Source organism: Alternaria incomplexa (genome assembly GCF_024043165.1).
Source record: "Alternaria incomplexa strain BMP 0042 chromosome Unknown scaffold_1, whole genome shotgun sequence".
NCBI lineage: Eukaryota > Fungi > Ascomycota > Dothideomycetes > Pleosporales > Pleosporaceae > Alternaria > Alternaria incomplexa.
The window spans coordinates 474,735-486,921 of NW_026249850.1; the positions used below are offsets into that span (position 1 = coordinate 474,735).

General features: G+C 50.8%; 3 protein-coding genes across 3 annotated transcripts; 2 read left to right on the forward strand and 1 right to left on the reverse strand.

Moving 5' to 3' along the window:
* Positions 1-60: 60 nt before the first annotated feature.
* On the reverse strand, positions 61-2,267 carry J4E90_000165 (uncharacterized protein; the record flags this gene model as incomplete). Its single annotated transcript, XM_051429763.1, has 7 exons — positions 61-415; positions 472-785; positions 887-1,039; positions 1,090-1,701; positions 1,749-1,867; positions 1,914-1,992; positions 2,043-2,267. The coding sequence occupies 7 exons, from the start codon at positions 2,265-2,267 to the stop codon at positions 61-63; spliced, it is 1,857 nt and encodes a 618-aa protein (XP_051295250.1).
* Positions 2,268-2,639: 372 nt separating this feature from the next.
* CSM3 (chromosome segregation in meiosis- protein) lies at positions 2,640-3,472 on the forward strand (the record flags this gene model as incomplete). The annotated part of the gene is made up of 2 exons (XM_051429764.1): positions 2,640-2,924; positions 2,972-3,472. The coding sequence occupies 2 exons, from the start codon at positions 2,640-2,642 to the stop codon at positions 3,470-3,472; spliced, it is 786 nt and encodes a 261-aa protein (XP_051295251.1).
* Positions 3,473-3,919: 447 nt separating this feature from the next.
* Positions 3,920-8,071, forward strand: J4E90_000167 (uncharacterized protein; the record flags this gene model as incomplete). Its single annotated transcript, XM_051429765.1, has 6 exons — positions 3,920-6,616; positions 6,667-6,943; positions 6,983-7,179; positions 7,229-7,408; positions 7,459-7,925; positions 8,038-8,071. The coding sequence occupies 6 exons, from the start codon at positions 3,920-3,922 to the stop codon at positions 8,069-8,071; spliced, it is 3,852 nt and encodes a 1,283-aa protein (XP_051295252.1).
* Positions 8,072-12,187: the final 4,116 nt, after the last annotated feature.

Sequence of the window (12,187 nt, forward strand, 5' to 3'; positions counted from 1 at the left end):
GAGCCGTCGATAATTCATACCGAGCTGGCGCAGGCGACACTGCCCCTGTCGCTGCTACCACTACGCCGCTGGTTCCGCAGTCACTTGACTACGCTGGTCGGGCCGCTGCTCCTCGACGCTCTGATGCTCGTCTTGCGGAATAGCCCCCTGGTCTTCCGAAGCAGTGGGTGCAGCGTCAACGCCCGTCGCCTCAATGGAAGAGGTGGCCGGCTGAAGAGCCTCGAGGCCTTTGCCATGCTCGATTCTATCGAACGAGCTTAGCTGCGTCTTCGAAGCCACGCGAAGACCTCGCCAGATGTAGCTGGACTTCTTTTCCCCCGCTTGCCGCTTCTCGTCTTCTGCGTCAGTCATTTCCAGATCCAAGTCGGTCATCTTCACTTTTTTTGCATATGACTCTGCATTCGGCACATTGAACCTGACTGGACGTCAGAAGCTGGGATCGAGTATCAGTCGGACGAGCGGAGCACGTACCTGTCGCTTTGCCGTAGTTGAGAGAGACCCTTATCCGCTTCATTGTTGTAGAGGAAATTCAAGCTGCTGGGAACACCCATGGGCTTGGACGCCTTCTTACCAACAACAGCTTTCTGCGCCCCAGATTTGGCTTGTTGGAAGTCCGTTGTGGGGACTCGATCTCTAGTGAATGGTTGGCAGTTCTCCATCTTCCATCGTACCCAGTTTTTGTCGCGGGAAAGCACGGTGTCCACCATCCGGTAGTAGAATTTGCCATCTGGGCCTTCCTGCAGGTAATTTGCAATAGCCGTCTTGATGCCCAATGCCCACTCGGTCTGTGCTTTGTGGTCAGCCGAGAAGATGATGATCATGGACAGCGAAGCGAGCACGAGAGCGTGACGGAGGGTGTGAGAAGAGGCAAATGATGGGCACTTACGTCTTCCTCGCGCAATGTGAAGTTGTATTGCATCGCCTTCTGCGCATTCTGGTAAAATGGCTTGCTCTTGGACCCCTCGGTCAGAGTCAACAAAAAGTCGATGAGTATCAGTGCTTGGACAAGGATGTGGCGTTGGAAGGCGAGATCGCTCAGCTGGAGATTGTCAGTCCTAGCGCAAGATTGATAGTGGCAATCTTGCGTACCTCGAGCTTGAACAGATCACGGCTTGTAAGATACTTAGGATTAAAGGAGTTGGCGAATGCATCGTAGTCGTCATCGTCTCGCGACTTTTGTCCCTTCTTTCGCTCTGAATCTCCGGCCTGGATCACTTTGGGCACTTCCCTGAATTTGGCTAGCGTCGCCTCCAAGCTCTTCTGAAATTGCTTGAAATTATCTTCTTCGAAAAGCCTGGGTGGATTCGAGAAGGAGTGTTGCAATGACCAGAATACTGGATAGAGAGTCTCGGTGTCAAGTGTCGTAGGTTTCGCGTCCTTGCTCTCGTCGATATCCTCAGTTTGAATGACTGGTTCCTCTGACTTTGACTCTTCCTTGGGAGCAGGAACAGACCCATCAGCATCGATCTGCATAGAGTCCTCGTCCGTATTCGATTCCTTGAGGAAGTCCTCGAATGTCGTCACATTCTCCACGTGGAAATTGCCCCGCAGATTTACCGAACTCTTGTCGCCCAAGGGAAAGCTCTGAAACATGAAGATGTAGACGCGGCCACAGAATACCGGATCTTCCGCGCGAGATAGCCGGCGGAGCAGCTCATTACACAGCCGTAAGATGACAAGATCTTTATTCTTGGAGTTGATCTGCGGCACGATGAGAATGGTTAAAAATAGTAGCAGGGACAACATACCGCAATGATGGTCTCTCTCCGCGATTCGAGGAAATTGAATACCGTGCGACATCCTGAGATGGATTGGCTGTCAAGCAGTTCTTCGATGAGCAACAGTACAAGCTGCGGATGGCAGAGGTCTGGGAAGGTCAGACAAGATCCAGACAGTGCGGCAAAAGAACCTACCCCGATCTCCACAGTACTGGAGGATGTCGAGTAAATTCCAGACGGTTACGAAGGCCGGCTCCTCAATCTGAGTGGAACCCTGAACATGTAAGCAACTGGCGGAGCTGATTCCGTGGCATGATAACTGACAAGATTGGCATAGAATACACTCTTAGCTGCACTCTCGACCGCAAGCGTTCGCACTTCTTTCCCTCCTTCGATCTCGCCGAGCAGAGGCTCGCTTTCGGGTACAAGCTCAGAAACTTGGAGTGGAGGATCGATGGCAGTACTCTGCTTGACAACACGGGCACGCCGTAGTAAGAAGTCGAGTCTTGGAGCTACCGCGTCGGCGGAAAGCACATTTGATGCTGCCATTGTATGAGGTCTAGGGCGCGTTGGGCCTCGATCACGAGCCGCAAACCCGCTGTCGCAAAGGCAGTAGCACCACGATACAGCTGCGATACGGGACGTTTGCGCAGCAAACGTATAGTCGCAGAATAATAGCAGCGGGAGAGGCGGTAGTGATTATAGCAAATGTCAGGACAGTGAAGACGATGTGTGATCGCAAAGCTGCATTCGAGAGCTTGGTTGGACCCTGCCTAGACAAAGATCTAGTTGCGCCACATGCGGCTAGTGATTATGGTCCGTGCGCTCGACTGAACGCGTCCGACGCGTCGCGCGATGGGAACTTGATGATCCACGAAGATACCGACCTCGTTACACCCACAACAGCCCTCAACAGCTATAATGGCCACTCACGACTCCGACGATGATCTCGACGACATCCTCAAAGATGTCACAAATCCCGAAGAACCCATTCAATCCACCGAGAACCCGCCACAGCCGCAGTACCGAAGCAACAAGAACAGCGATACTGCGGGCGGCCTAGGCGTTGACGAAGAGATTGTCATCACAAAAAAGCGCCAGCCTGCGCCGAAACTCGATGACCAGCGGCTGCTGTCGGACCCTGGCATTCCCCGCTTGCGCAAAATCTCAAAGGATCGCCTCCGTTTCAAAGGGAAGGGTCATGAGGTACGTTTATCCTGAACAAGTAGACCCACGGACTAACTCAATTCCAGTATGGAGACATTGCCCGTATGCTGAACATGTACCAGCTGTGGCTCGACGATCTTTACCCCCGCGCCAAGTTTGCAGACGCCCTAGCCATCATCGAGAAGGTCGGCCATACGAAGCGCATGCAGCTGATGCGGAAGGATTGGATCGACGAAGGCAAACCGCGCCGCAACACAGGACAGGATGAAGACGACGACGATGCGGGCCGAGAGAAGACCCCACAACAGAGCACCGAAGACATGGAGGGCGTCGAGAACGGCGGCCAAGAAGACGCAGGCCACCCAACAGAACGGGAGGCATCTACACGCAATGCAACAGGCGATGCAGCGGAACCACCAGAGAGCGGGGACCCCGACGACGACGAGTTAGATGCACTATTAGCTGAGAGCGAACAGCCCAGCTACACAGCACCCAAGACACTCCCAACGCGACCAATGCCCACACAAGACGATCCTTTTGCGGACGATATGGAGGCAATGGCAGAGATGGACGACATGTGGGATTGAGCAGCTACGTGATGTTGCAAACAGATTTTGATCAATCATAGCGCGGCGTTTGGGGATAATACCATACGAGCGATGGCGCTCGGTCATGAAGTGACGATGAGCTATGATTAGCACTTGGAATCGGCTACCATGTAGCCTTCTATACCCAATTAGACATTATGTGCAGCGTAGAGATAAGGACTCTGCTATTCCTGGGCATACCCTACTATATCATGGGCTTATCGCGGGCTCTCCTAGGATCTATCTTACTCGTGGTGCATATGCAGGTACGGCGTGTTGAATCTTACATGCTAGGAGCACCGACGCTGTGTATAGCGGGGGAAGTGCCTAGGTGGGTCCTTCCTGACACGGCTTGGCGCGCCGAACAACGTCATCCATTTTCTCACTCGGTCGCGCCACAATCCCACAGGCACAGTACCCTACCAGATTCGCACTCAACTCGCGATTATGGAGGCTCTGTCTGGAGAATTGGAAAAGCTGCGGCTACGCGGCAGCAACCTCGACGAGGATGGGATAGATTCGATAGCTGGCGAACAGCGGCCACCCAAGCGACAGCGGAAAACCAAAGAGGCCATCAAGAAGGAATTGGAGCAAGAATTTCTAACACCCTCCAAATCCTTCAACTCGCAGTGGCTGAATCAGCTTCAGCAGCGCTGGGATGCACCTACCAATTACCGAAGCCTGTTCCAGATCGCCCCAACTCAGACCCGGACCATCATCCGCTTCACACGCGAGGGACTAGAAGGCCGCGTCACTGGATACAAGGAGGTCACCGTTCCGGCAAACTCAGCAACAGCTAAGAACTCCACTTCGCTTCTCAGGAAGCCTGCTAATAGAGCTGAATTCGTACGTGGAGCAGCTGGCTTCTTTCCATTCGCGCCCGGCGGCCTTGATGGCGTGGAAGCAGTAGCTGCCATTGAAGATGAAGCAATCCAGCAGCAAGAGAGTGCGAATGGGAAAAAGAGTGGCGGTCTCGACAGAGTCATCAACTTCAGTGCTGAAGGTGGCTTACTGGAGGTGCCGCCTGGCTTCACGCGTGGTCTTGACTTCCAGAAGAAGCCAACTACGGATGCCAAGACTGCTCAGGAGGTCGAAGATACCTTGGGTGAAGCATCTGCAGCTCCCAAAGACACTGATGCGGATGACGAGGATGTCAACGACAAGACTGGCGCAAATGGGGAACCTGATGAAGACCAAGATGCTGGAGACGAAGAGATCGATGCTTTGTTGCCAGTAGAGTTCCCTGCTCTGGCACCTCATGGTCCACTTGCCATGAGTGCTGGAAGGAAGGGCGGACGAGAATGGGCTCACATGGTTGACATCAACCGCGACATTACTAACTTCCGGGAACTTGTTCCGGAAATGGCGCGCGAGTATCCCTTTGAGCTCGACACATTCCAGAAAGAAGCAGTTTATCATCTTGAGCATGGCGATTCTGTGTTTGTAGCCGCACATACGTCCGCCGGCAAGACCGTGGTTGCAGAGTACGCCATCGCGCTTGCTGCAAAGCATATGACGAAAGCTATATATACTTCTCCCATCAAAGCTCTCAGTAATCAAAAGTTCCGCGACTTCCGCCAAACATTTGATGATGTCGGCATTCTCACGGGAGACGTGCAGATCAGGCCCGAAGCCAGCTGTCTCATCATGACCACCGAGATTCTTCGAAGTATGCTGTACCGAGGAGCAGATCTTATCAGAGACGTCGAGTTTGTCATCTTTGATGAAGTGCATTATGTCAACGATCTCGAGCGAGGTGTCGTATGGGAAGAGGTCATCATAATGCTGCCGGAGCATGTAACACTCATTCTCCTGTCCGCCACCGTACCCAACACATATGAGTTCGCGTCTTGGGTGGGTCGAACAAAGAAGAAAGACATCTACGTCATCTCTACTCCGAAACGCCCAATTCCTCTGGAGCATTACCTATGGGCTGGCAAAGGCATCCACAAGATCGTTACAGCAGACAAGAAGTTCATCGATAATGGCTGGAAAGACGCGAACGATATCCTGTCTGGCAAAGACAAGGTCAAGGCACCTCCTGCAAACGATGCACAAGCCGGCAGGGGTGGTGGTGGTCGTGGAGGCCCGCCCGCCAGAGGAGGCCAGAACCAACGCGGACGAGGTCAACAAGGTGGCGGTCGAGGGGGACCTCGCGGTGGAGGCCCGCCCGCTGCTAGAGGCCGAGGTAATATCGCAAGGACGGGCCGTGGTGGCGGTCGTACGACTGCCGCCCAGGATAGAAACATCTGGGTCCACCTCATACAGCATCTCCGAAGCAAGGATCTCCTGCCTGCTTGCATATTCGTCTTCTCCAAGAAGCGCTGCGAGGAAAACGCTGAAGCGCTGTCTAACATCGACTATTGCAATGCTGCGGAGAAGAGTGCGATACATATGACCATTGAGAAGTCACTGGCTCGACTGAGCAAGGAAGACCGTGAGCTCCCTCAGATCAAGCGGCTGAGAGAGCTGCTTAGTCGAGGTATTGCCGTCCATCACGGTGGCATGTTGCCGATCGTCAAGGAGGTTGTTGAGATCCTCTTTGCGAAGACGCTTGTCAAGGTTCTCTTTGCCACGGAAACTTTCGCCATGGGCCTTAATCTTCCTACCAGGACCGTTGTGTTCTCTGGGTTCCGTAAGCACGACGGCCGCGAGTTCCGTGATTTGCTGCCCGGCGAGTACACTCAGATGGCCGGTCGTGCAGGTCGGCGAGGACTTGACACAGTCGGCACTGTCATCATCTGCGCGCCCGGGGCCGATGAGGCGCCACCAGCAGCCAGACTTCGTCAGATGATGCTGGGGGAACCCACGAAGCTGAGATCACAGTTCCGTCTCACCTACAACATGATGCTGAACCTTCTGCGTGTAGAAGCCCTGAAGATTGAAGAGATGATCAAGCGAAGTTTCAGCGAGAATGCCACTCAAGCATTACTGCCTGAACATCAAGGCAAGGTCAAGGTCTCGGAGGCTGAGTTGGAGAAGATCAAGCGAGAACCTTGTGATATCTGCGATATCGACCTAGAGGCGTGCCACCAGTCTTGTGAGGATTACAAGCGACTAACTAATGAGATGCATCTGAGTCTTCTCATCAACCCTATCGGCAGGAAGGCTTTGTCGAAGAACAGATTGATCGTATACAAGAAGGTACACGCTTCACTTTCGCCTTCAAATTAGCTCATTACTCACGCAGTCAGGACAACAAACGAACAGCGGGTATGTTAATGCAAGATGGCACTAGCAAGGGCAATGAGCCTACAGTCAAAGTCTTGGAGGTGGCGCAGCATCACGATCGTCAGCCTGACGACCTTTTGCCGTATCTCGGTCCCTTTGCAAAGCACTTCCGCAAACTACCGAACAGTCCCAAGGACTTGATCCTGAAGGCAGCCTACGTACCCCTGAACGACATCGAGTGCTTCACCAAGACCATCATCGATGTTCCTGATTCTGTTCAAAATTTGAATCGCAAGAAAGGTAAGTGGGTGCGCTACGGTCTGGGTCCGGCGCTAACAGCCTCGTCAGACACATTGAAGCTGGCTGAATCCCAATTCCTGCCCTTGTGTGGATCATGGGATTACGAAGACTGGGATGAGTACGATTACAGCAAGATCAAGAGCCTCAAGTTCCGTGAACTGGAGGAAGCCCGCAGGAAAGAAGGACTGAATGCGGTTAGCAAAGAATGTTTGAAATGCCCAAACTTCTTGAAACATGTACGTGTTCGCGTTCGGCAGTGTTCTCAACCCATGCTAATCTTCGTAGTTCACGATGGAGCACGATCAGTGGCTGATCAAGGAAAACATCCTTGCTCTCCGCCAGCTCATGTCAGACCAAAATCTACAGCTACTCCCTGACTATGAACAGCGCATACAGGTTCTCAAGGATCTCGGCTTTATTGACGAAGGTTCTCGCGTAGAGCTGAAGGGCAAGGTAGCCTGCGAGGTATGCTTGACACTGACTTCAAGCTCCACCCATCCACTGACAGCTTTCAGATCCACTCGGCCGATGAGCTGGTCCTTACCGAGCTCGTTTTAGAAAACGTCCTCGCCGAGTACGAACCGGAAGAAATCGTCGCACTACTGTCGGCGTTTGTCTTCCAAGAGAAGACCGACGTAGAGCCTACGCTAACTGCAAATCTGGAACGCGGCGTCGCAAAGATTGTTGAGATCTCCGAAAAGGTCAACAAGATACAGACTCTGCACCAGGTTATCCTCTCGGCTGATGATTCGAATGACTTTGTCAGCAAACCCCGCTTCGGCATGGTCGAAGTGGTGTATGAGTGGGCACGAGGCATGTCATTCAATCGCATAACAGACCTGACAGATGTCATGGAGGGCACCATTGTCCGCGTCATCACCCGACTAGACGAGACGTGCCGCGAAGTCAAGAACGCGGCTCGGATTATCGGCGACCCGACGCTGTTCCAAAAAATGGGAACGTGTCAGGAACTCATCAAACGGTACGTGCTCTGTTTCTTCTTGCTCCCGATTCCGCGCCGGCGGGTTGTACCTGGTGCTTGCGCCCTGGTGTTTGGGACGTCTGGGATGTGCGCTGACAAGTGTTTGAAACAGCGACATTTGCAACTGCGCAAGCTTGTACCTGTAATCGTAGGTTCCAGAACATGACGAGCGACCCCGGTCCACGGGCGAGGGTGGGGTAATTTGTGTTTCACGATCCTGCAGTTTTGACGGGAGGATGTGGGGCCTCAGGACATTTGTTGCGTGACTCGCGCGTCTGGACATTGGGATCGACCGGCTTTCGCTTATCGGTTTCAGACTCCGTCTTTTAGGCTTGGCTCTTGGGCGTGGCATGAACATGACGAGGCAATTGGGCGTCTGCATAATTGGGCGCGATGGCTGCATGCGGGGAAGTGAATCGTGAAGTTTGTTGCGACATGTTCGGGTTGCAGCTGGGAAATAGTTCACGATGGGCACACGCGCGCGCATGCCCTCATCGTGTGGTGTTTTTGACTGCAATTTCATGCATAAAAATCATCTTCTCTCTTAGCAAAGCTGTTCTTCTTTATTACACATGATATCGGCACATCTTCAAAAGTGGGTGGTGTACAGCACATGTGGCAGTCCTCCTGCCTGGAGCGCACTCCAAAAAACTGGAAACATCTTTTGATGTCTTCTTCCACCCAGACAGAACATCAAAAACCGAACAAAAACTCTCCATGTCTCTCCCAGCCGACTAAGACCCTTCCACCATACTATGTGTGTTTTGAAAGAAAAAGGCGCTAAACTGCACTATCATGAAGGATAACGTGTGCGCACTTCTTCACTTCATCTACCAGTCTTTAACCCGAAGTCCAAAAAGCCTACAATTCTGGGTTGATGTGTTGTCTGCGTCGGTACTTCGCAACTTTGCACCAAAAGATCAAAAAGCATATGTAGATACTGTGATGTTTCTGCGCCTCGATAGCAGATTGTACCGATAGAGGTTCTGGGCAGGCAAAGCTTGCACTTGTATAAAAGTACGACTTCAAGTCACTTTCATTCATCATCCACAATCATTCTGAAAACTATCAAAAGTCAAAGTTCAGGTCCTGATGTGCGCGTCTGCTCTCCGCAGGATTATGTCAAAAGACCAAAACACAATTACGCCAACCCCATGCTTCTGAGCTCAAAATACGATACATTGTCTTTATGTTCTCCGAACGCCACACTGCGGTCACATAAAGCACGGCATCAAGCCTCCTCTATTACCCAAGTACCAGTTTCCCACTTGTGTACTCAAAATCGATCGCCTGCCAAACTATGTGCGAGTTCGTCTTTCGCGCTCTCATCGCAGAAAATCACAAAGGGTACAAGCAAGCTCTGCATGTGTTGAGATAGTCCGGCTGTGAATATATAAGCTGCGACATTTGTTCGCTTTCACTCTCCATCTACCAGACTCTCTTTCCTTTACTAAAAGTTCGACGAACAAAACTCATGTGCGAGTCCGTCTTCCTTGCCTTTACACTAAAATACCGCGACGAGTTACTATGTGTTGCTGCACGTTGCTTCGAGGCGCCCAAAAAACCGTCCACATCAAATACATGGTGCTGTCTCTGATCGGCACGCGACGAATATATAGGGACCGCTGTCTGATTCCGAAAACATTTTGTTCTTTAGACAACTACCTTACTCCCAGATTCCAAAAAATCGCGTTCATTGATTGGATGTCGGCGGCAGAAGTTTTCCTGTCTCTACTACAAGACCTAAGAAGTCTGCAATCAAAACAGAGCAGACACTAGACATGTCTGCGTTCGTCGAAAGACCAGAAGGATATACTACACTACCAAATGTCTTTCCTTTCTCCGTCGAGTACATTCGTCAAACTTCCTGTTTTATTGCTTGGCGTCGCGTATAAATCCTTGCGACGGTCGACTCTCCTCTCTTCTTCCATACCAAATCACATTTTTCTTAAAGGATTGAACAAAGTCTGCAATGCGCCCAGTCATGGTCTGCTGTGCTTTGCCTCCTCAAAATGCCGTTTCCAACACGCGATAATTCCGAGCACTCGTCTAGCGATCTCAAACTTCAGAGACTGTTCCATATGACGTGGCGCCTATGGAATCGTGTATAAAACCTCGCGCCAGTGGTCTTTACTCCTCTTCCTCACCACACCACCTGTTTCTTCAAAAATTGATGAGGAAATGTTCTTATGGTCTGCGGTGCCTCGTGTTCCCTCCCAAAACGCCTTCGCGTGTCTTTAGGACTCCGAGCGCTCGCTCAGTTGCCCCAAACTTCAGCGACTGATGAAACCTCGTCTCCGTGGAGTCTACTCTTCACTTCTTCCATCGTACCATATTATGCTTCGAAAACGAAACAAGTCAAGACTATGTTCTGCAGTGCTTCGCCTCTCCAAAATGCAGCCCTTCACGATTATGACTTGAGAGCTTGCCCTGCTGTCTGAAATCGACGTGAATATGTGACATGACCGCGCGATCTGCCAGATCAGCGCATCATGTAACACGAAAATTCCTTCATTCGATTGCCCATGTTCTCGTGCGAGAAGTTTTGCTGCAGCAACTTCACTGTTTCAAAAACCGAAAAAACCGGAGTTACCCCAGGATGAGAGATTTCCGGTTCTGGCTCATGGTACGCATATATGTATATAAACAGCCACTTGATCCGCTGCCTTCTGTTCTTCTACACTTACTCGATTTTTCACGTTCACCAAAAGGAAACTTTAGAAAACTCATGAGACCAGTTTTCTGCCCCGTCTCTACCTTCAACATCAAAAGATCGCGTCAAGACCGACATGCTGCTTCTCTGCACCCAAGTCTTTCTCCAGGCCTACATGAAACAGCTTTGTGCTAGCTCGTAGCAGGGCTACGGTATATAAACGACTAGATGTACGGATCCATGCTCTTCTTCCATTCACACAGTTCTTTGTATTCTCCAAAAATCATGATCCCGCCACCCATGAGATCGGGCGTTCCTCTTCTGTCTCCAAAGCCCTCGTCAAAAGCTATGAGAGGACTTCGAATGTCTGCTTTCCTGCACCAAAGTCTTACTCCTCAGGACAAAAAAGTTGGAAGAGCACTTGGATGGTTGCCGGCGCTCTTCTCGACTAATTCACACAAGATGAAATTCACCTCGAAAGTTTTTCAAAGAGCACTTTATGAGAGACGTGAGCAGTGCGATAGTGCCTACCATATATGAACACCCTCCAGCTTTGCTCCCTCTCTTCTTCCAACCACATCCCTCTTCTTGTTCAAACCGAAAAACAGTGAGAGTCTATTGATGAGGCGGTGTCTTCCTCTGTCTCCAGAGTTACACTCGAAAACAATCACACTCAAAAGACCAGGCAAACTTCTGATGTCGTTTCTCCGAACCAAAGCCTTCCTTTCGAAATACCAAAAGCTATGGACATTATCTGGATGGTGGCGTGCGCTGTTCTGCGCCTTCCAAGTTCCCATGAGACCTGTCCACGACTCACCATAATATACTACACGTGCGCTAGACGGAGACGCGTATATAAACACCTCCTTCCTTCGCCCAACACCATTGTCTCATCCACAAACTTCCCGCTATTTACCAAAACGAACATAGCATACGCCGCATGGGCTGAGTCTTCCTGCCTCCTTTCTCGAAAATGATCAAAACAATTCATGAACGTCGTCTTCCTGCGCCAGAAGCTCAAAAAGCGCATACCCGAAAACTACTTCTTATTCTCCAAAATCGAACGAAATACCTATTATGAGACCGACTCTTCCTTTCTGTCTTCTCCAAAAGTACACTTGGCCTATGGGATGTTGTCTTCCTGCGCCTAGACTGGGCAAGAACACTTACAACGTTTTCTTGTTCTCCAAAACGGAGAATGTAAGACGGCATGATCTGAGTCTTTTCTCCTGTGCTCTCTCTCTCCTAGTACACGCAAATCTGAGCAACGCTACCCTATGTCGTCTTCCTGCGCAAAAATCCAGAAGACTAAATCAAAACATCATATGAAAGATCTCTTGCTCTTCTCCAAAAAGAAAACAATGAACAACTCATGATCGGAGTCTCCCTGTGCTTTCTCTCAAAATATAAGGCTTCACCAAAACATGTTTCCTTCCTGTTTTGTGTCTCAAAGGCGGGATGTTGACTTCGATGTTTTCTTTCTCCTTCCGAGCCTTGGAATGAACAAAAAACAGTCTAGACAACTATATGACTGCGGAGAGCGCTGGCCCTCTTGGACAACAAGCCATAATAGAAACGAGGCATGAGAGCATCACAACCCAACCAAACC